This window comes from Zonotrichia albicollis, chromosome 10 (assembly GCF_047830755.1).
Source record: "Zonotrichia albicollis isolate bZonAlb1 chromosome 10, bZonAlb1.hap1, whole genome shotgun sequence".
NCBI lineage: Eukaryota > Metazoa > Chordata > Aves > Passeriformes > Passerellidae > Zonotrichia > Zonotrichia albicollis.
In genome coordinates this window covers 24208422-24232773 of record NC_133828.1, presented here as the reverse complement: position 1 = coordinate 24232773, position 24352 = coordinate 24208422, and the positions used below count along the sequence as shown (strand labels likewise).

At 37.4% G+C, this 24352-nt stretch overlaps 1 protein-coding gene across 6 annotated transcripts in view; it reads left to right on the top strand.

The window, feature by feature from the left end:
• The window catches only part of OSBPL6 (oxysterol binding protein like 6), an 86977-nt gene extending 62625 nt beyond the window's left edge, over positions 1-24352 (top strand). For 4 of the 6 annotated variants that reach the window (XM_074548428.1, XM_074548431.1, XM_074548427.1 and 1 more), the window contains 15 exons: positions 3734-3808; positions 7998-8163; positions 9127-9257; positions 11257-11364; positions 13697-13834; positions 14682-14769; positions 14968-15221; positions 17513-17650; positions 17976-18039; positions 18634-18712; positions 19991-20135; positions 21246-21390; positions 22296-22422; positions 22957-23079; positions 23987-24352. In XM_074548428.1, the coding sequence (XP_074404529.1) occupies positions 3734-3808; positions 7998-8163; positions 9127-9257; positions 11257-11364; positions 13697-13834; positions 14682-14769; positions 14968-15221; positions 17513-17650; positions 17976-18039; positions 18634-18712; positions 19991-20135; positions 21246-21390; positions 22296-22422; positions 22957-23079; positions 23987-24095 (1890 nt within the window). In that variant the 3' untranslated portion in view covers positions 24096-24352. The remainder of the gene's footprint in view (positions 1-3733; positions 3809-7997; positions 8164-9126; positions 9258-11256; positions 11365-13696; positions 13835-14681; positions 14770-14967; positions 15222-17512; positions 17651-17975; positions 18040-18633; positions 18713-19990; positions 20136-21245; positions 21391-22295; positions 22423-22956; positions 23080-23986) is intronic. The other 2 variants (XM_074548432.1, XM_074548430.1) reach the window with 1 other exon arrangement.

Genomic DNA, 24352 nt, shown 5'->3' with positions numbered 1-24352 from the left:
TAAAAAGGTTTATTAACAGAGGAATTTTTGTCATTGATGTCATGTCATGCAATTGAAGGATCACAGTTTTTCCCTGGTGCTGAATAACACAAGGGAATTAAAATATCAGTAAAATGCATGCAAGTACCTCGTGCCTGTGAAGTCAGACACCACTGCATGTTCTTCTTTCATGCTACAGTAACCTCAGAGAAGTCCTATCCACAGAAGTGATGAAAGCAGTCAATGTATTATTCCCATAAGTAGCACTGGCCTGGGCTCCCATCAAACTGCTTTTTGTGGTTTGGCAGGGGTGTGCCTCAGCTCCTGAAAATTTCAAATAGGGTTCCCCTGAGAGAGTTTGTGTGCATGACGCTGCTCTATATTGGTCTGTCACTTCTGAATTGATAATGAACTCTGCCTAACTTGGGTCAGCATTAATTCCTGCCAAGGTTCATGCTGCAAATATAAAGGTTTTTTGTTATGGCACAGTATTAAGTTATTGTTGTCTGATCTATAAATTAATTTGCAGTGAAACAGAAGCAATAAAATTGTTCTAAGTTGTGTGGAAGACAAGAATACTTGAGGGCTACTCCATTATCTTGCCTAGTTTGATAGTCTCAGTTTATTCTTCCAAGGGCTGTCCTGTCTCCTGAGTGCTAGATCTGTGGTCTGTAGGAAGATGGCCTCACTGACTCATTGTGTTATTCCTAATTGGCTTAGGCTGTCACTAAAATGTGGATGTCCTCTGATGTCTACAAGCCCTTCAAGCTAATTCCCATTTTGTTCTACTGTTAGACACTCCTTCTGCTTCTTGGTCTTCCTTATTGCTCATTTTTTCAAGGCTGCTTCACGTCTTTCTGAACTGTTTATCGGGATATCCCCTACTGAGAATCATTTTGTCTGATTTATCATATTTTTTTTCATGATGCTCACACATGATTTGCTATTGAATGGTTGACATTTGGTACTAGTAAGATTTCTGTTGTACTATTACTTTCCTCATACCTCCATACATCTTGTTAGTTTTAGGGAATAATGCTAATTTTAACAAACTAACTTTAAGCTAGTTTCACTGTTAATTCCATTCGCAGTACTTGCACCTATTTTTTTAAGATTGAGCAGTTTTTAACTACACCAAAGATGTTGTGATAGTACAATGTTGAGAGAATCCTTCTGGGGAGCATAAAATTAGGGAGCTTTATATAAAGGTGTGTGCTTTGTGAGTGATGGGGAATGAGGATATGATTTCTGCTGGCTCAGTATCCTCTGCATATGAGGCAAGGAGGGAATTCTCCCGTCCAGGTTTTGGATTGTACTTGCGAACACTCTTTTGTTACTGAGATAGATTTTGTTGGATTCCTGCTAACACATTATTGCAGTATGAATACTAGGTGCATGATGTATGTAAAACATACTTTTTCCTGTAAGTAAACCTGCTTGATTTGTTTCCTAGACATTAATATTTACCACTGAAATATGCCAGTTTTGTGTGCAGTTGACTTTGACCACACATCTGATCCCTGTAACTCGAGTGGGATTACTCCCTGAAGTAAAACTAAGCATAGCATGTGTCTATACCTTTGCAGGTTTGGGTGTTTACTGTTGCTAAGTTGTTTGAAATTAACAGCTGAATTTACAGGACTTTACTCAAGAGTAATACATTCATTGCTTCTCTTAAGAAAGATTACTTTTATGAAGGAGGTTCATTTTATTTTTAAAAAGCTTATTTAAAATTTTGTGAAAATGGCCTGCAACAACAGGTTAGTTGATCTGTATTAATTCATTTGACAAATTATACTTTTGTGCAAGAACTGAGTCATGGGTTTTGTTTTGGGGATTTTTTGTGCTTTTTTTGTGGTTTTTAAAAAACTGATAATGATTTCCCTTTGAGTAAAAGGCTAAGTTATCATTCTCATGATGGCTTCAAAGGAAGAAAAAAAAGACATTACTGCAAAACAATAAAGAATCAGTGATATTTTGGTTTCCCACAAGAGCTTAAAGTTGTAAAGTTTAAGACTTCACAGGGGGAATAGTTTAATAGAGAGCTGTGTGTTATGGAGTAATCTGAAAAATCATCTTGCTTTACTGCGGCTTTCAGGTCAGAACTGAAACCTGACCCACACTAGTTATTACCTTTTCCCTTAAGTAAGTATATTTTTTTTATGGCAACTCAGATTATGACCTCACTTTCTATTGTGTTAAGGAGAGTGTATGGTTCTGCAAAACTGACTATTCCCATTTTAATAATGCATACCTTCATTAATAATCTTATGTACATATAAATTTATGCATCTCTCTCTCTGTACATAGGTCTGTCCCTATTATTCAAATAAGAATATTCTTCCATACTCTTATTCACAGGATGGAAATATTTTTGTGGTGCACAAAGAACTTTACATTATGCCTGTGATCTGTTCTCTGCTTTACGGAGTTTGTTCTCAGTATTTTAGAGGTTATGCACATGTAATTTTAATGTGAGAATTGTATAAAATATTGCAACACAAGTCTTGTACTGTAATCATTAGAAAACCCTTCCAAATGTCAGTGGCACTGCCACTAATATCAGCCAGAGGGTGAAGTGCTTGGCCATTCTCCACTGTAGCAACCCTACTGGGAAGGTTATAGAAAGAAGACAGTTCAGCTAATAATTGAAATACAATATCCTGACCTAAGCATGGTGTCCATGTATCCAGTCTACACGTTGTTATTTGTATGACCATCGGGCTTCTTGCAGAAAAAGTAAAAATGTGCATAGATCTAAAAATGATGTAGTGGCTAGAGGATATAGGGGAAGAAAAATGTAAAGGAATTGAGAATTGTTTTCTAAAGGCAGAAAGATGTATTTCCTAGTCTTCCAAAATCTTAAAATGGCTTCAAAATAATAGTATTTTGATTAAAGATTAAATAGAATGACTTTATGACAGATGTGGGGCTCCTCTGCCTTAGACAGTTACTTGCTTGACTTCAATGTACTGGGAAAAATTTTCTTGCAAGTAAAATAAATGTAAAATTAAGCAGGACGAGGCCACAAGTTAGACATGCAGAAAAGGAAGCAGTTGTTGAAATACTTAGTTTTTATTTGTGCTCCTTTATCTGAGTTTTTGCCTTGGTTTGGAACTCAAGGCTTCAATAATGTATGGGAAAAGCAGGTGGAACTTTAAAAGTAATTTATGGAGAAAAGGATTCAATAGGCTGAAGGATGGATGTGAAAATGCCAGAGCTACAGGAATGTTTACTTAAGAAAACTCACTAGATAACATAACACACTGTAAAATTTTACCATTCAGCCACATGCATCTTCAGTGACCACAGTTTATGCACTTCCACTATTGCAAAGGAATCTCTTTCAGAATTCATCTTCTAAATGGTCAAGTGGCTCCAAAAGGAGTTTGATTTTTGTTTTATTTTCTGGCATGCTGTAGCATCCGTTTTGTTCTCTTATTCCATTATTGCCTTATAACTCTGAATGGCAATGCTAGTTGATTTTTTTTTTTTTGTAGCCTTAGTGAGTGCACTGCAGTCCAACTCATCTAGAGATAATGTTAGTGAAGTATCCAGCTTTTTATGTCTCTGGCATGCACAGCTAAAAACACGTGATATGTCCTCAACATGTTTAGGCCATAAGAGTTAACAAAACGGAAACCCACTTAAAGACTCTCCCTCTCCCTTTTCTGATCACCTTTCATCTTCCTGTGTCCCATCACCCCTTCCCTTCTCTTTTTCTACTTCCTTCTTTTCTTGCATTCACTGTCAGGAAGGGCCGGCACCGAAGGGCCAGTTCAGCACAACACGACGCCGGCAGAGACTGGCAGCTGCCGTGGCTACAACAGTGAGTGGATTTAAAAATCAAGGGATAGCTCTAAGGATGGGAACCTGTGTAACTTGACTGTGTAATAAGCTTATGAAAATGTTCCTTGCACTTTTTGGAGGTGTCCGTGCTACCCTCTTTCAGTTGAGTTTCTTAGAAGGGGTCAGGCCCAACACAAATGTGTTCCATAAATGTGGGTCTGAGCTTGTTTACATGGCACATGTCCCTCCTCCTCCTTTATGTAAGTGCAAATGACAGACTCAGGCCCTGCACGCAGTAAGTCTTTGACAGACTATACAAAATGGGGAAAAAAATCTAATTCTGTTAAAAGATGATGTGACAGTTTTAGCAAGACAATAGAGCTAAGGAGATTTGTTGCAAATATCCTTGAAATGATAAAATTTCCTGATATTTTTATAAGTAGTATAAGGTTAGCCTTTTTGTTTGAGGCACTTTCTGCTTATGTTCCATAATCCCAAAAAGTCATATTACTACCTCAATGTCTGTATATAGTTTTGCTAATTATCTAAGTCTTTGTCAGAAAATAGGGAGCTATGAAATCAGCACCAGGTCTGGGAGTTAGTTGTGAGAAGTCCTGTTTGTGAAATTGAATTGCCATCAAGAGGATGTCTTCAGCTGCTGCTTTATCAAGAAAATACTCATTAGGAAGGCCCAATATAGACATTTGTACTAATCCATCAACAGATAAGTACAACAGCTAGATAGGGAGGACTGTTCAGCCAAAGACTGAAGTGAGCTTTAAATGCAAACTCTTTATCTAGCCCGAGCAGTGAATGTCTTCACCAGGCTGAAGTATTCCAACTGTTCCAGGCAGAAGCTAAAATCCCCTAGATTTGACATAGTTTCTGCTTAATTATAACTGTCTTGAGCTTCTGCTACCTGAACCACAAATTCAGTTATTGCTATGCTCTTTTAAAACATATGAGACATATCAGTGTTTATCCAGCTTCAAAATTAACTCATCTAAATTTATTCCTCTGTAATCAGTTGATGCTGAATGCGTGCTCTGTAATTGATTGCTGTTTTGACTGTGTTGTTCTGCCTGCCTAGCACAGAAATCTGCCTGATTCCCAGTTTACAGGGCTGAGCAGTGTTGGTGGGAGGCTCTAACCAGAAGGCTCAGCAGTGTTAAACAGCCGTGGCAAGGGCGGTACTCCTTACCCAGGGAGTGCTTCAGTAGACAAATGCAGCTGGACTGGGGTTGGAAGGCACTCAGAGAGCAGGGGATGGCTGAATTGTTACCTGCAGCTCAAGTGAGGACCTGTTGAGGGAGGTTTTGGAGGAGCTGGAAGAAAATGCAAGAGGAAGGAGAGCTAGAGGCATCAAAATGACTCTGAGGCTGTTGCAGTGTTCCTGGCCATGGCCTGTTCTTCCTGGCTAATGCACAAAATGGTTGTTTCTCCCAGACAGTGAAGCTGTGTGCCTATACTGAGGGATACAGGATTATATCAGCTAAATGTACAGCAGGAAGAGGTTTTCCTTACAACCCACTCGGCCAGGAACAGTCTGTTCCTAACTGAGCCCGTAATTCTGAGGAAGGTGATGGATGAGTGGGTGCAACGCCCCCGGTGTAAAGCAGGAAGTTGGGACAAGGTTCATCTGAGGTTATGTCTAGAAGTGTCTCTATGGAGAGAGCTAGAGAGATGGATCAAGAAGCTAAATATTTTTTCAAAAATCTTCAAGACAACAACAATAAAAAACAACCAAAAAGCAAATGGGTAGTAAAGTCGGGATCAAGTCACCATTAATACAGAGAGAAAGCACAGCCATGAAAGGAGAAAAGGGGAAGGGAATTATATTGGCAGTGTTTCCTGGACTGTTGCCTATTCAAGAGAATGAAAATGGCTGTTTAATGTGGTTTTATTTTCATCTGTTATGGAAAGTAGCTTGGAAACTTTTCTAAAAAAATGCTTTCAAGGAGAGTTCATGTCAATCAACAGTTCAGTATTTTTGGTTCTTGAATTTAAAGCAGTCAGCAAGGCTACCTGTCTCTGCCATGTGAATGTGTATTTCTTGCAAGTAGTGTGACTATTTGTAGAACATGTAAGTTCGGTTTCTAGGGCATAATTAAAAATAGTATTTTTTCAATAAATATCATTGCAGAAAACTTTCTTTTCAGCCTGGCCAGCTGAGGTTTGAGGCAGAAACGGTGGATCTAAAGCAGATCTCTTCATCAGAGAGTGACTAAAGAGCCCTCCTACATGTGTGGGCAGCCTGCCTGCAGCTCTGCCAGTCCCTCCTGATGGGAACCTCCCCCATCACCACAGGCTAGTGGGGCTGTGGGGACTCTCCCTCAGGGTCTGGTATGACAGCTGGTGTCAGCTTCTTTCCTGCCTTCTGGATGGTCTGGAGGGTTGGGTGTGTTCTCCACACACGCAGGTACAGTGCAGGTGCCTACTCTGCCCTCCTGAAGCAGTTGAAGCTTTGTGATGCTCCCCGTCAAAGTTCTGGAAACATGCTCTCCCATTTAGGGAAAGGAAAATTTTTGGGAAAAAAATTTGAAATTAACTTACATTTAGCCACAGTAGTCCATTTACCTAATGTTGCTGGGCTCTTGAGACAGGTGATCTGGTAATTGTGAATAAGATAAAAGGTTACATATCCAGTATGAATAGAAGGAATTTAGTTTACATCTTCGGTTAACAAATTCTTCTTGATATGAGGATAAAATGAGGTCTAGTAAAAAAATATGTACTTTGTTGATATAGCTGGAAATCAAAATACATGAGAGCAGGAATAAAGCTTATATTAGATAGGTGCCATAGGGTTATTATTTAATGTACTGTATGTATCTGGAAGCTGAGAAAGAACAGAGTGGAAAACATATTTCACAGAGTACACTCATGAGTGGAATGATTAATAGATCCAACAGGATTTTGAGGGTTTCATTGAAGAATCAGAACCTAAACCTAAAATGTGTGCTGGTGTCAGTTTTTACAGGAAGGGATTGATAAAACTGTTTCCTGATCTAATCAAATAACAAAGTACCAAGTTCAACCACTGATGACAGTGGTTCTAGAACTCATCTGTTGATACTAATTCTTAGTAATATGACTTTTTAAGTTATCTTCTGCTCTTATCATGCCTTGGAAGAGACATTTTATATTTTTGCCCCATTTTTTGTATTTGAATAATTACATTGGGCTGCAGTGTGAAATTCTTGCTTTGCACATTCGATCAATCTAATGAAATTAATTTGATTTAATGTACTAACCAGTGCTTGATACATTAAACAGTGGTTAATGACAAAATGTAGTTCTGCATGTCTTTCTGTTGCTTTACAGTTGAAAATTGTGTTCTTGGCCTGATTTTCACATGAATGCATGTAAATGGTAACGTTAAAGTAAAATATGAAATACTCTTGCACACGCATCACTTACATAACAGTGGTAGCCATACAGTGCATATGTAGCATAGAGGTAACTGCTCAGTACATGATACATGTATATACAACTTAGAAAGTCTTGCATGAATTTTTTTTTTATTACTGTACCTGAAAAGTAAAGGAGAAAGTGAAGTGGAAAGATGATAAACTAAATTCTTTGCTTCATCTTACTAAGCTGTATCTCTCTGCATTTATTTATGGTCCATGTATTTTAAATGCAAATCAGACGAAGTATTGATTTTATTTTGTTGTCATTGTTTATTTGTTTAGTTAAAAAAAATAGACTGTGTGCTTCTTCCCTCTTCATATTTGCCAGTACAGTGAGTTTCAACTGAAAATTTACAAGTAGTTTTGAAAAACTTCAGTGGTATATCTGATAATATTACATCCTATTTCTGGATCTGTGGAGGAACTTACATACTTCGAATGTTGGTATTGCAACAACAGACTCATCTACAATTATTCTCAAATGTCCAAATATAAAGGACATGTCCCATGGCTCAGTTTTCCAGTAATCTTGTAAGCATTAGGAAATCATCCATTTTTTGTAAACGTTAAAATTTAAATTCATTAGCTGTTAGCTGTGTGTTTAGGCCTTCTTTTTTCTGTCTCAGTGAAAAAATTCAAGAGAAATCTGCATCAGCTGTGTTGAGATTTAGGAGAGTGAGAAGTTACAAGTTCACTCTTGTCATATTCTTCACATTGTGAACTAAGTATTTTCAGAAAAAAATTTTGTTTTGCTTCAAAAGAGTCAAAAGTTTGGTTACAGCTTATACAACAATTCTTCTCTGTTTCTCGCTGTAGGTCCCTTTCAGTGCTACGATGTCACCCGTTCGATTGCATTCATCCAACCCCAACCTCTGTGCAGACATTGAGTTTCAGGCTCCCCCGAGCCATGTGGCAGACCCTCTGGAGTGCTCTACTGAGTACATGAAGCTTCAAGAAGAATTCTGCTTGATGGCACAAAAAGGTAGCTGGAGATGCCAAGCCTTCCCTATAATGTGCTTCTCTGTTGTGTTTCTTTATTGCCCTCACTTAGTTGTGGTCAGAGCTTTCATCTGCATTGGGTGACACTGTATAAGAGTTTTTAGCTGTTCAGGTGGCTTACACAAAGGCAATTTATAGTAACCTTCTTATATTTTCCATTTATGTCATAAATGTAGAGATGGGTAAACTCTGAAACTGCTTTTCAAGTCTTCTGAACTGCTTTCTCCATTCTGTAAATAAGTGAGTGAATTTGCAAACATTTTTTTCCTCAACAAAATGTAGTATTTCTTCCCAAAGATGGTTCAGAATGTAACTTCTGCACATAATCCTGTGAAATAATTTTTGTGCAATGTTTTCTATGTCAATGGAATCTGTGGGAAAAGAGCTTATTACAGGAATGTACTTTTGAATTGCAATTTTATTGCCTGTAAGTGAATGGTCCTACGAACTAAAAAATACCATTTTAAGAAGGTTTTCTTAGCAGTTTGCTGTTATATAACAAGCATAGAAAAAAAATGTGAGACTGGCATCTTAAAAAATTCTAAACCTGTTTAAAGACCAAGCAATCCTCTTTATTAGTACAATATTATGTCTAGCAGAACTAATGTTTCTGTTACTCTGAAAAGTACAAATAAAGACCAGAAAGAAAATAAGACACATTGGACACAGTTTTTCCAAATGTGCACCTTTCCATATGTTCAGCACCAAGAATATGCTCAGATGAGATATGTGTGAGCATACAGTACGCACATTGCAATCGCAAGCTGTAAGTGTTTGTACTTAATTTGGCATGGATTACTTGAAGTTCAGGCCCTTGTTTCAAATGTCCATTGCTGTGGGATGGAAGTCTCACTCTGTGTTTATTGCTGAAATATTGTAAGAGATGTCAATGTGATTTCTGTAGCCAAGAAAACACCTGTTTTATTTTTTTTTTCTTTTTGCTTAGTGCATTCTCTTTTGAAGTCTGCGTTTAACAGCATAGCTATAGAGAAGGAGAAGCTTAAACAGATTGTTTCAGAGCAGGATCTTACAGGCCACAATGCTCAAATAGCTCACCTCAGACAGTCCCTCTCTCAGGTATGTTCTTGATTTGATCTCAAGCACATCTATCTTGCCCAGTGCACTATTTCTTTTGTATTTTGGCCATTTCCTTTCACCTCAAAGGAGCCAAGAAAAAGCCAAGTTCTCAGCCAGAACTATGGCATACTCTGTTATGATATAAATCTAACCTCACTGCATGAGGGGTTGAAGGATATCATTTGTGTAAGGACGTATCTGTTATGGTTTTCCAAAGTAAAGAAAAAGGATTTTTATACAAATGCTAAATGTCTTTCTTGGAGCTGTTCCAGCACAGCCAAGGAAATAGTGCTGTTTTTGTAATTAAGTTTTAAATTTTGACTGTATATTGTCAAGTTTGTTTTATATGTCCGTGTCTCTAAATGCAAAAGGAATCCTGGGTTGCAATATAATCATGGGTAATTTGGATTTCCAGATACAGACTTTTTAACTCTCCAGCATTTCTCCCACTTAAGCTAAAAGAAAAAATATAATTTGCTTTAGTGGGGGAGAAGAAATTAGCAAAAATAAGTCCTCAGGTTGCAAAATAAATAAATTTTTGAAAAATAACAATTTTTCAAAATTCTTTGTCAAGGAAGCATAAAAGCATTTGCTGGATTGGTGTGGAGGACTGCATCTGCAAGAAGTATGAGCAGATGTTTAAAGACAAACCTTTCTATAGATAGGTATCATGTTATGCAGATTGATTTCTGTGCATTGTGATTAAATAGGGTTAGGAGCAAGACATAAGGGTAACTATTTCTGGTTATTGACACAAATTTATCTAAGACCTGTGGATATTCATTAGCAATTTGCATGAAATAGGGAATCATGTTTTCTTCTTGGTCCTGGCCTCCAAGGTTAGTTTGAAAGTCACTGTCACGCATTAGTTCACAGCCTCAGTGGAGAGGAAGTGGAAAATAGACTGTGCCTGGGCTTGTCCAGTCTCATGACCAGGGCTGAGCTGTTGAAGAAGCTACTGTCAGGCTGCTGTTAGTCATTACCTTCCCTCTCTGAGGGATGGCAACTAGGAACATGCTCAGACCATTTCAGAACAAAGCAAAATTGGGTAATTTAAACTGTTCAGTGACAGATTAAATTTACCTATTTTCCTTTGGTCTTTCTTTGTTTTAGTACATTCATGCAATCTATTCCTCAGTCTGCAGCAGGGGAGACAGAAGAAGGTTCTTACTCCATTTTAATTATCCTTTTCTACTGAAACAAAATGTCTCTCTGTTCTGCTTTTCTGTAAGCCTCAGTGTTGGGGCTATATTAAAGTTAAGTCAGCCATATTCTAGATATGTAGCATATTATACTTCTGGATTTCAGAATCTCACCCACTAGTCTTTCCAACCAACAGATAATACATATTTGTGCACCCAAATTTATAATCTAGGTTGGACTTTAAAATAGGAGAAAAATCAGCAGATAGCAGACACCAGTTGAATTCTGTTGGCATTTGTGATGCTGCAGTGGATCATTAGTTTGAAATAAGTACAAGGGTAAACCTGTAAAACTGATCTAGCAATTATGTTGGTTTTACGGGAAAGGAAGCAATTTCTGTTTGCAGCCTCTGAGTGCTGATAACCTTGACTCAGGAGAGGCTGTGTAGTTGTAAAGCCACAGTTGCCTCTTTGGGCATTTTGTGGGTAGCTCCCATGTATTGTTCTGCAGTTTCACTCTTTGTTGCTGCATTCACTCCCCATTTCCATAATGTACATAACCCACCAGTACACCTGCCAAAGAGCTCCTCTGAAGAACTGAGGTGGAATGCCAGTGTTACATTGTGGGAGAACATGTTCCCCCCCTCCTGAAAAACAGTGAAGGCAAAGTAACCAAAGATGGAATCATGTTGGAGAGGATCTCAAAATAGGATCTCCCTATAAATGAAGGAAAGAAGGTTCTGTGGTTTTTTTCGGAAATTACTGGAAAGAAAGTTTTTTTCTTCTTCTTTTGTTTTTTCTTTTTTTAAAATGCTTACATTTTAATTTTAAATGAAATGTGCAATTTTTATTTTAAGGCTCTCAACCAGAATGCTGAACTAAGGAGTCGCTTGAACAGAATACATTCAGAATCTGTTATTTGTGATCAGGTTGTCAGTGTAAATATTATCCCTAGTCCTGATGAGGTAAGACTTTGGCCTTTAATGGATTTAGAGTACAAACAAACCTTGCTAATTCTCACTAAATAGCTGAAACACACCTGAAAAATTAATGAATTTTTCACATTGGCGAATGTTCAATCATAGAAAAAGTCAGGCCGTATTTCCTTAACTACAATAAAACTTCAGTCTTTTGTTTTCTGTACGTCAGACATGAAAGATCTCAGCTTGGTCTTTTTAGAGGAACAGAGCAGGACTCCAGTTTTGGAATATTAATTGTTGGCTGTGGGAATTAGTGAGGTTTTACTGTATTTGAATGTATCACACAGTAGCTAACCAATTCTGTACCTTAGTTTCTTGCCAAATCAACAGAACAATTAATTATTTAATGACCTGATTTTGCAAGTGTCTAAAGGGCCTCATGTTTAGAATCTTTAGTGGTACTGTTAAAATCAAAAAGTTTAGTCTGTGAACCAAGCACTGCACTAATATTTTTGCAACATTTAGTTTTTCTTGTTTTGCTTTCCTTAGTCAACAGATTAAGAAACATTTGTATAAATAACAGTGAGCTTCCCTTGTGACAAATCTGAATTTGTGGACTGTAATATATTACAATTAGTATGGTCACTTTGGCAACCATTCTGCTTGCATTTTACAAAAATGTTTTTGATTTGTCATTTCCACAATTTTTTTCCTATGCATATGCCATTTCAATTAACATAGTCTTGTCTCCTAGTTATTTCATCCAACAAGCAAGAAAGGTAAAATTGTTTATTTGCTTTCTGAAAATGTCTAAACAATTTTTCCAAGAATCCAGCATGTTGGAGGCTAGCAACAGAACATAGAAGTGAAGTGGTGCCACAGCACACCAATCTACAGTGAAGTTCTGGGCAATGACCTTTTCTTCTGTTCTGTATTTTTGTTGGTTAGCTGTTCCTTTTTCACTTGTTCATCATTGTCTTGGTAGAAGTAAGCCTGACTGAGGAAGTTTTTCAAAGTGTCCAGATCTCTCATTCACTTATCTTGCTTGTTTTATATATATCTCTATAATCTTGCAGCACGTAGTTAATGCCTGTGTGAGGGTCTTTTTCAGGTAGGAGCATATGTATTTTTCCCAGTCCCCCTAGTTTATGTGAAACCTCAAAATTTTGGTCACTTCCTATAATGATTACAGTAGAATGAGACTCTGTTTTCATTATGAGTCGTCAAGCATCACAATCCGTCTACAATTTTATAAATCCTAATGAAAAATGAATGGGGTTTGACCTCTTGGCTTGTTTATGCTTTTTTGGGATGTTTTGTTAGTGCTTTTTGAGGTAACTGTATGGAATAATTCTGCAGAATTAAGATGTCAACAAAATCATATGCAGGAATTCTGGAATAAGATTAACTGGGATTGTGTTGCAATCTGGAGAGTTAAATGTGTTTAAAAGGGCTTCAGTAGTTTCATCTGTACTATCTCCCAGGGACAATATGCTGTATGAATTAAGAGATTAAGTCCAAGACCTGTTTCCCTCCACAGCAAGAGATCCTGTGGTAAAATGGTACAGGGAGAGCACCTTAATCTTTTTCTTAATGTGATAGCCTGCAGGGTAACATTGAAATCTGGTGTCCCACCCACCCACTCTAGCAGGCAGAGGGTATATTTCACTGTTTAAGCCTGCTGCACTACTGACCTCAACATAGCACAATTTTGAATCCTTGACTCTGGTGTTACATTTCTTTATAATAAACCATAGAGAGTTCATTTCTTTTAGTAGTATTGGGTCACTGTTAATGGCATAATGCAAATGAGATTAGGAGTATAAAAATAGAATAAAAGCCCATAAAAATACATGTTATAGCTGTCCTCCTAAATATTCAAACATTTCAAATATTGTTACTAAACTGGTTCACAAGGTCATTTATTTGGAAAGTAACTTATAACTCCCAGACCTTATAAATATTTATAATTAAATTTTAGTTGTATCAAAGCTAGCTCTCAGTGATGTTATTTGTTATTACTAGAGGTAATTTAATCTGAAGTTAATGACTGAATTTGTCTGTCACAATCCAGCTATTGTCCACAAAATCAATTCTCTGCATAGAGAAGTAGATCTGCAATTTCATGCTGCTAAAATTTGGCAGTAGATGCTGGGCAGGCCTCAAATGAAGACATGTATCTCACTGTTCAAAATGCACTTTACTTTGTCATCCTCAGACTCATCTGTTAGGTACACACAAAGTCCTACTAAAATGCTGTCTTTACTCTCTGTGCTTGTATTTGGTGTATAATTCTTAGTCAGGTGATTTACCCCTTTTACATGTATTTCTTTAATATGAGAAATAATGCTTTTTCTTCTCTCTGCTTTATTTACAGACAGGTGAACAAATTCATGTCAGTTTGCCACTGTCTCAGCAAGTTTCTAATGAAAGCAGGCTCTCTATGTCTGAATCTGTTTCAGAGTTCTTTGATGCACAGGAGGTGCTTCTATCTGCCAGCTCGTCAGAAAACGAGGTAGGCTGTGACAGCGTGTGGCATCTGTGCTGCTGGACACAGTTAGGTAGTGCTACCACTAGTGATTTTTTTTTATTTTTAGTAATGCTACTTAGAATAAAATGTGTAAAGTGTAGATAAACAAATCTGAGATCAAATAAGGTGGTGCAGGAGTTCCCTGAAGTGTAAAAGTGAGTTAGTTGTGTCAGTAACTTAGGTTTAGCACATGTCCTTTCTAGGCTATGACAGTTCCACTGAAGGATGACAGACAGTTACAGCTGGCTGTGCAGTCAATTAAATTTAGATTTTCAAATATTCTTTATAAAAATAATCTTCTACTACATATGTATATAAAATTATGCTCTGTAATGTAAGAGAAATAGACAAAAAAATAATATTTCTTGAAAAAACAGTTTTGTAAAAAAAATTTTAAATATTCTTAATGCTGATGAGATTCTTGTTTTGCAAAATGATAGATCAATACTTACATAATTTGTTTGCTGAAATGTAAGTCACATTTTATTGTTTGGTTCTTTATAAACAGCACAAATCTGACTATCTCTTCTCACCTCCCATGCCTAGTGCATTATGTTACCAATTTCTTTTCATCTATGATCTTACTTGAAGTCACCTTTTGCAGATTTCACGTCTGTATTTGGATAATAAAGAATTCAGAAACATGAGGACAATGCAGCATTTTTCTTGACCCTTTTAGTGCATTGGCACTATGGACAGATTGAAACATTCAGTTCACTTAGCTAATAGTTTTAATTGGATAAAGATTTTTTTTTAATATTTGTGTTTCAGTTGATTATTTTTGTATATTTTGTATGTATTTGAGTTAATGGATATTTTATTTATGTTTTAGGCTTCTGATGATGAATCTTATATCAGTGATGTGAGTGACAATATATCTGAGGACAACACCAGTGTTGCAGACAACATTTCTCGGCAAAGTATACTGTCTTTCAAACTTTGAGAAATTACCTTGGTTATATTCATGTACCAGAATTACTGCATGTCAAAACAAGTCCAACTCTGCTGAAAACAATGAAGTTGGGCTTGCTTGTTCTGGCAGTTATTTGATTGAAGGGAGAACTCTGTTTTTCTTAGTCTGGTACTTTCTTATGACAATATTTTTCTTCCCTTCCCAGTTCTTAATGGTGAGCTGACAGGAGGCGCATTCAGAAATGGACGGAGGACTTGTCTCCCAGCTCCCAGCCCTGACACCAGTAACATCAATCTGTGGAATATTTTGAGAAATAACATTGGCAAAGATCTTTCCAAAGTATCCATGCCAGTTGAGCTAAATGAACCTCTGAATACCTTGCAACATCTTTGTGAAGAGCTGGAATACAGTGAACTCTTGGACAAGGCTGCTGAAACAGATGATCCTTATGAGCGCATGGTAATGCATTTAGTGTAGCGCTTCTGGCTGTGTTAGAAAGGAAGCTGTTCAGTGGGGTCTATGCAGGGTCCTCTCTTTCTCCTCCTGGTCACAGACAACAGACCTCCCTGCTGGGTCACAAAAGTGTTGTGAACAAGTACAGGTGGTAGGTTTGATCTGAGCAAGGCTGTGGGATGTTTTTTTACTTCAAACCAAGTCCTGCAGTTGTAACTCATTTATTTACAATTGATCTCATGCTCTATGACTGTAGATATGGGCATTGGCAGTTTCTAATTCTGCATCGTTTTCTGGCTTTCAGTGGTCAAATCCAGCACCCTTCAAGAGTTAATCAAGTCTGTGACTGCATTATGATCAATATAGGTGTGAACAAGATGTCCTCCCAGGCAATTTCTGAGAGAGAAGTTTCAAAACACCAGAACAAAGTTTGCCTAGGTAGCCTGACTTCAGCTCCCCTGTGAATCTGGCAGCCAGCAGCCTGTGCTCAGCTCTCAGAGTGCTTTGATCTGTCATGTGTCCTTTTCCTCAGGAGATACAGGGAAAGACTGTAAGGGAAAGTTAGCAGTGTTGTTGCTGGAGATGTCTGCTGTTTCTTGCCATGTTTTGGCAGCACTGTGGATAACTGGGAGGAGAGAGGCTGCCTTTGGCTGTCACGCAATCACACACAAGTCCCTGTACTACTTTGTTCACAAGGCCTGCAGGAGAGTGAGGAGTCCTAAACACTGAAGAAATTGAAGCTATCTTGAGAAAGGGAGTTGAATTATTCATCCTCACATTCTGTTTTCTTACAAGACTCAGGAGATGCACATAGTGGGCCTCTTCCAACTCAGATCATTCTGTGATTCTGTCCCTCACAAGAGGAGGGAGATTGTGTAAGGAGTAATGAGTAAAGCAGACTGATTGCTGCCTTTGTTGAAAAGTTTGGAAGATCAGTATTGAAGTAGTAGGGAGAATTCTAGAAGGCGAAGCCATGGTGCAACTGAAAGCTTCCTGGGAAATGTGGATTCAGTCCCCTTCTCTGCTACAGATGTCTACTGCATTACTTGGGAGTAGAAGCCAAATCTTTAAACAGCAGCCATAAAAATGCAAGCTGCACATCTGACCTGAAGCCTATGGGACTGCTTGGAAAAGGCTGAATACCTGAATCTTGTGGCAGGAATGCTCTGTGTTACTGCCTGTTCTCTGAAAGAGCAGGACTTTGCTATCTTCAATAAGCATCCAAAAGTAGTGGAAACCTTTTTTTTTCATGCTGCTCTCTATATCACAAAGATAGTAAACTCCTTTGTTCTCTGCAGAGTTAACAGAGTTAACTTATAGTTAACTATAGTTATATAGTTAACTTATAGTCTTATAGTTAAATTGAAAAGTGAGTTCAAATTAATCTGAAAATGGTTTTAGAGGAATGAAGGTTTTTACTGTTGAAGAAAAGCCTGTGAAAACAGTGTTAATTTTGTTGATGCTGCATTTCTGAATAATACAACATGAAAAGAGAATGAAGCACACATTACACAGTGGGACAAAAACAAAGCATATAAAACCTCACATGAGGGTTGTGTCCTCACTAGCAGGAGGAGAGGGGAACCTGGTTAAGATTTGCCCCATTGGTAGCATATTGCCAATAGCTGACTCATTTTTATCCCTGTGTTGTTTTTGAAGTTTTGTTTGGACTTCTGACTGACTGATGTAATTTTTTTTTTTTTTTAACTCTGAAAATGAGACCTTGTAAACTAAATAACCATGGCATTCCACTTCATTTATTACTTCCAGTCAGGCCTGGCATAGAGATTATTAAATTGTGGTTTGACATATAGACAAGGGGGCTGGCTGTTAACGCTGCATATGTGTGGAAGATTTGGAGATAACTCTGGGCTAAGAACATGCTAAGTGGGAGCTTTTTATGTTTGGCACTAAATAAAATAGTTCCCATAGTAAAATGGCATGTGGTCTTGTAATTAGAATTTATTACTTAATATTCACAGGAAGGAGGACTAGAGTTGGGTGTGTTTCAGGTCACTAATGTTAAGCCTGGTCAAAGGCAGAAAAACTGTCATCTGCAGATTGTCATTTTAAGGGACTGTTAAAAGACTGATTGAGATCATGAAGAAAAATAAATTATATCAACAGAAGAAATAAAGGTTATACTGGTTTTGGCTGGGATGCATGGTGTCACTTTCAGGCATGCTTCATTATTCCAGTTGTCACTCTGAGCAGAATGAGCTGTGTGGTACCACACAGTGATGGCACATACACAAGAGTGTCTGCCTGTTCTCATGTTCTGATCTGTATTTTTACAGGTTCTCATAGCTGCCTTTGCAGCATCAGGCTATGCCTCTACGTACTTTAGAGCAGGAAGCAAGCCATTTAACCCAGTGCTTGGTGAAACCTATGAATGTATTAGAGAAGACAAAGGATTTCGATTTTTCTCAGAGCAGGTAAACCTTGTTTCTAGATAGACACTCCTGTTTAGATTTATCTTTTTTGTTCTTCATTTTATATATAATCCCATTTTTCTTTCTACTTAGAATGGTTTGCTTTCTTAGAAGTAAATAAATATTGCTAATATGAGTGGACTTCATTAAAAGCTAGAAGGAATACATCTTTATAGTAATCACTAGGAACTGTTTTAAGTACAATCACTTAAGATGTATCTGTTTTCATAGCAACATGAGCTATTTAGTATTTTCATATTGCAATACCAATTGTACTGTCTTTGGAATGAAAATTAAATGTTTTTGACTCAACCAAATTGTGTTTCAGGTTAGCCACCATCCTCCCATTTCGGCCTGTCACTGTGAATCGAAAAACTTTGTGTTTTGGCAAGGTATACTTTTTAATTCAAAAGCATAACTCCTTTTTTATCATCAAATGAAAACTTGTAAAAGCTGACCTTTGCATTTGGAACTTACTCAGATTTTCTATATTTATTATTTTGACGTGACATATTATAAACTGATGATCTGATTTATTTTACTCCAAATTCTCATTAAGAGTGAGCAAACATATTACAACTTTCTCTGTCACTTGCAGCCTGTTTATACTCTCCCATTTAAAAGGTTTTTACCAATAAAATTACTATTTCTTACAGACACAAGCAGTTCTTTTTACAGTTGAAAAAATTACTTTCTTTCCTTGTACCTACTGGTGTATGCCTTTAATTTGTATTGAATATTTGCACAAGACATTTGACAATCATGCAGCACAGACACAGTTCTTAATTAAACTTACGTTTAGTTTTTCTGACCTAATGTAATTTTCTAGTATTTTTTTCTTTAGTATTTTCATGGCAAATTCATACTATCTACTGTCCTGTTTTGAATTGGATAGTCCAGCACAGATGGTCTGGTGCCACACAGATCTGTGCAAGGGGGAGACCTTGGTCATTTCAGTTTTCTAAGTATTTCACTATTATATTCAGATATCAGGTGGAAAAACAAATTCTGGGGGAAATCAATGGAAATTCTGCCTGTTGGAACCTTGAATGTGACTCTTCCAAAGTAAGCTACTCTCCTCTTGTTTTCAACCTTTGGTGCACTCCAGTCTGGGCTGCCTTGTGAATGGGTTGGGGTAAGCAGACATGATGTGGATTGTACTGATGAGGGTTTGTGCCCAGCTTAAATCTTTCCTTAGTGTTCATCTGGGGCTACTGGAACATTTTTGAGCCTGAAGATCCATTTTTTGTTTTGGAGGAAGAATATGCACTCTAGAAAGTGATGGAGAGAGATAGAAATGTTTTGGGAGAGGGAACCCATGTTTTATGTGTACAGCAGTGATGAGTTGTTCAGAACAAGGCTGCAGTGCAGGACTGCCAGCAGCTGGTGTTGTCCTAAGGCTCTCAGTGTCTTGTTGTTCCCTCAGAACAACGAGATCATGAAAGGTCTTTTTTCAAAATGTGGATAAAGCAATGTATATTCTCCATAATTTGTATGGAGATTTTGGCAGAGTAGTGAGAAGCAGTAGCTTCACCACCAGTGAGATTAGTTGCAGCTTGTAAATCCTAAGATTATGCCAGGAGTGGATACTTTAAACATGTCTTCTGGTTTTGTAGTGGTGTTCTTGCTCCTGGTACATTGCAGCCAGCCTTTCTTTCTGCCTCTACCAATATAGCATCACTTCACCTCTTTATCCATCTCAAAAAATTGAAGGAAATGCACTCTGGACCAGCTTTGTCTTCTGTCTTCATGCCTTCCCCTAAACTCTGAAGGAGAATGTGCTTTGCATAATATAATCCTCTGGTTTTATTCTCTTGTTTGATGTTAGAGATGCTCTGACTGGATAGTTGTTACAAAGGCAAAGGGAGGGATGATGTGCCAGTGTGCTCCTGGCTTTCTACTTCCTTTCCTTGATGTCCTGTCCAAATTTCCCACACTTGTAGTATGGTTTTCGTATTTATTTTGTTCTGTTTGTGATTCAGTTGCATTTTCTACTTATAGTCTCAATTCAGCCTTATGTTGATCTTTGTGTCACTGTCCTGCCCCTATAGGAATTGTGGCCGAAGCACTTCATGCTCTGAGGACAGTGAACAGGCCATGCAGGGCTTCAGTGGCTCATAATGTGTTTATTTGTGGTTTATAGCACCTTTCTGTAGTTCTGGAGCTTAGGTGAGCTTCTCTAAGGAGGATTAGTGATGTAACCAGACACAGGACTTTGTCATCTGTGTGGGTGTTTTTGGGAAATGTGGTTTGTTTTTACAATAAAGGAGGAATGTTTTACTTTTTTGTCAGCAATGTTCATGATGAATAGATATTACCAACTACTTCTTAATCTGTTCTTAGGTATGGAGATTACTATGTCTGGAACAAAGTCACAACTTGCATACATAATATTCTTAGTGGAAGGAGATGGATAGAGCACTACGGAGAGATAACTATCAGAAACACAAAAAGCAGTGTTTGTATTTGTAAACTCACTTTTGTCAAGGTAACATGTGGATGTTAATATATATCTTATATTCATATAACTGTAATTTAAGGGTACATCAGGCTGTTTCTTCACTATTCCTGAAGTCCATATTCCACATTTTATCTTTTATTCCTTTTATCAGTATTCATAAAATGTAAATTCTCAAATGAGAATGCTATGTCAATTAGTAAGACTCTGCTCCTCTGAACATTTGATGTCAGTGTGTTCCATTGCTGTATAGCTATGTGCTCTACTGTTGCTGGTTTTTGATTAAAAATTAAATGTCAACATTTTTTTATAGTAACACAATGAAAACACAGAGTCACTGTACGCTGCCATGCCATTTTGCTTCTCATTCTACTAGAATTTTTTAGTCAATATTTTCTCTCTTTACATTATGTATTGCTGCTTTGGTTCATAGTATTGTAATATCCAGGCAAGGATCGTGTATAAAAATAGAAGTTTATATAGCTATCTTACTAGCAAGTATTTTCCCTAAAAATAAATTTGTCTTCACATTGCAACAAAAGATACCGATACCATTTTAGTGTTAACAATGGGATGTTAACATAAATCTGAAATTTGTATTTTGTTGGATAATCTGAGAATGGGCAACTGGCTCTTGGATGAAGGTGTAAGAACTAAATGTGTCTAAGAAAAGCAAAACAGAGATGAGAAACAGAAAGAAACAACATGTAATAATGTAATATCTTCCCTGCTGCATACAGTAGTGTTCAGCACCCATGAAAGGATTCCTATACAAGTACAGGTATATTTAATACCTCCTCGAGTAGGAAGAGGAGCGTTAGATGGCTCTGACAGGCAAAAGGTCATTTTTGCAGAATTGTGGGGGATTTGTGATAATGACTGAGAATGTTATTCCCAGATGTTTAGTTAATTTAAATGCTTTCATGTCAAAACCACATTGCAAGTGTTTCTCCATTAATAAATCAGTTAGTGTTAGGACCATATGATTTTCAAATTTTGGTATTCTTAGTTCCAGGTGAGCTGTTCCAACCCAGAATTTGGACAGCTGGCACCACAGCCAAGAGACATTCATTATGTGTATTGTTACAATGGGCTGTTGGAAAAGCAGTGTGAGCTAGTAATTCTTGGTTAAACTTGCAGGTGAACTACTGGAATTCCAATGTAAATGAGGTCCAGGGCGTTGTGATAGATCAAGAAGGGAAGGTGGTTCACCGCCTTTTTGGAAAGTGGCACGAAGGCCTCTACTGTGGCGTTGCACCTTCAGCCAAGTGCATATGGAGGCCAGGTAAGAAGCTTGTAAAAAATTCTGGAAGGTGTGAAGCTGTTTTAGCCTACATTTTAAATACACAAAATAATGCTAGAGAAGTTTAAATCCCTGGCTAGACAAACAGAAGTTTGCATGGGTTTATAATAATGGTAAATGGAAATGTTCTTACAGGGCATAATCTTTAGCATCTCATTCTGACTCCTGGTCAGATGCTCTGGGACCTTGGGGTCAACAGAAGAATAAAATGAAGAAAAAAATTTGGCATCTGGGGAGGCCTGTCTGCCTTTTGACAGAGAGCAGGGTAACTTTTTTGGATTAATCAAATAGGGGTTTATTGAGTTTTCAACTTCCTGCTTGCTTAGAGGCCTGAGGTTGAATTAGTCATCCTTTGCACCTGTATCTTTCATACATGCATTATCCAGGAATTATTGTTCTTATAACTTTGAATCCTACTTTGTATTTTTGGTATTTTGAACTGTACTTTGCACCTTGCTCTCTTCCTGACTGTCTGGTTTGACTCTTTGTGGTGGTGAATCAGGCTGTGAGTGTGTGCTAAGTTCCAAAATGAACTCTAAAATCAGTTAAGTTTAAGTTTTAGACAGACATTTGAGAGACCCACTTTCTGGGGAGCAGGAAACTGTTTTTAATTTAAAAAGCTTGAAAACATTAGTTTTTATTTAAAATGGGAGGAAGATCGTAGAAGCTGTGAGTCTATTAGCATGTAATTACAATCTCTGCAGGATAAGCAATTGATACTAATATTTAGTGAATTTTGTTTCACTTACAGAATAGCTTTTGATGCTTTTTAACTGTAAGAGTAAAATATATTAACTATTTTTCTGTTAAAAGTGTATAAAGAAAGGAATCTCTTGCATATTCAGAGTAATGGCTTAAAAGCTTTTTTCTTTGTCTTATGTATTTAGGCTCCATGCCAACCAATTATGAGCGTTATTATGGCTTCACAAGGTTTGCCATTGAGCTCAATGAATTAGATCCTTTACTGAAAGATCTTCTCCCTGCAACAGATGCACGATTCAGGCCAGATCAAAGGCAAGAATGCTTATTTATACATTTAATATTTGGTGGGCTCAAGGCTGAGTCTGGCTGTCTTGAATTCTGTCTGTATCTTCACTGCAGTCTGAATTAAGCTGTGGAGGATTCTGCTAGTAGAGAAGATAGTATTGCACTCCAATTTATGCTTAACCCAGCTAAAGGGAAATTAGAAAGCTTCTTGTTGATGCTATAGAGCTGTAGTGCAACCTTGGGGCAGATTGCTCATGACAAACTGGAAAACAGGCTCTGAAATGCTGTGCACTTCTGCTATGAATGGAATAAGCACTAATTCCCTCCAAATTCTCAGTTCATAGTCCTTCAGTGTGATATGTTGAAGTTGCTGAACAAAGCCTGTGCCTTAGGCTGTAGGTCAGGTGCACATAACTGGGGAGTTGCATCTCAGGCTGGGTCTGAAAGTGCAACACTGACAACACGCTTGGCTTCTGCTTGTCTTTTGTGATGATGGGAGCTGGAAAATCCCTTGGACTAGACAATGTGTGATTGCTATACAGCCTGCTGTTATTCCTACAGGCTTCTGGAGGAAGGAAATATAGAAGCAGCAGCATCTGAGAAACAAAGAATAGAGGAACTCCAGAGAGCTCGGAGGCGGTACATGGAAGAAAACGGCATTGAATATGTACCCAAGTTTTTTAAGTGAGTCTTTTCATTTGAGTAGTAAGTCTCTGTTTTCCAGCTTGTAACTGGATGAAGTACTAAAAGAATTACCACCAATACAGACTGAGAATCATGAAAGTTTTAAGAAAGATAATAAGATATCTGACACCTGCTTCTCTGAAGCAATTTTTACACAGCAGTTAAGATTCATAATTGAATGATCATTTTCTCATATTGGGCCTCAGCTATATAAGCCTTACTACTGAAGTGGAATTAGAAGTATAATATTAGGATCTAAGATTTAACTAGGGAAATTTAAAGTCATTGCCTAGACAAGTAATACCATATGACCTGAACAGCAACATCATACATATATATATACACACCTACAAGATGTTAATAAGTATAAATGTATATGTATACACTTAAAAAACATTCATTTTTGAATGAAGGTGTTTTTTGGCTGTTTTTTAGTTAAGCATTCTTCTGAAAAAAGGAATAGTCATACCAAGTAGCCTCATGTCTAACATGGGGAATCAAAAGTGAAAAGACTGAATGTGTTCGATCCAGTTGTAGCAAAACATAAGCAAAATGCAGAGACAAAAAAATAAATGGCTGAAGGCTTACATTCTGTAAGCTATATCTGTTGGATAATCCCTTTCACATAATCAGAATCTGTAGTGAGGAAAGGGGTTTTAGGTGGATCTAAGACCTGCTCTCACAGATCAAACAACAGATTTTCAGTCTCGGCTGTCTTCTCTGTCTTCTGCTTTTGATATAGGTAGAGACTGATTTTTGTTTTTTAATTTCTGATTGTTGTGTCCTTTAAAATTATGAAATTTGATTTAATATTGGGTTAGACCAGAGAAGTGTGGATTTTGATTTTATATTGCATAAGAGCAATATTTTTTGTCTCTTTATCTCTTTTTGTTTTCCCTTTCTACAGAAAAGTAATTGACGCTAATCAAAGAGAAGCCTGGGTTACCAATGAAACCTACTGGGAACTGCGAAAGGATCCTGGCTTTAGTAAAGTAGACATTCCTGTACTCTGGTGAACTGAGAATGTAGACCTAGTAAACATATCACTCTGAAGAAAAAAAATAACTATGCACAATATGTTTCTTATAGCTAAGCGTGGTTTGTGGGTCTACGGAAAAATCATATCATATGCATTTATATTCATCTTTATAATGGACTTTTGGAAGTGCATTAGACCAGGCCCCTGACCACTTCTGGATCTTTCTAATTTTGCAGCAGCCATCAAAACTAAAAAAAAAAAAAAAGAAAAAAAAGGAAACAGAAACCTTGTAAA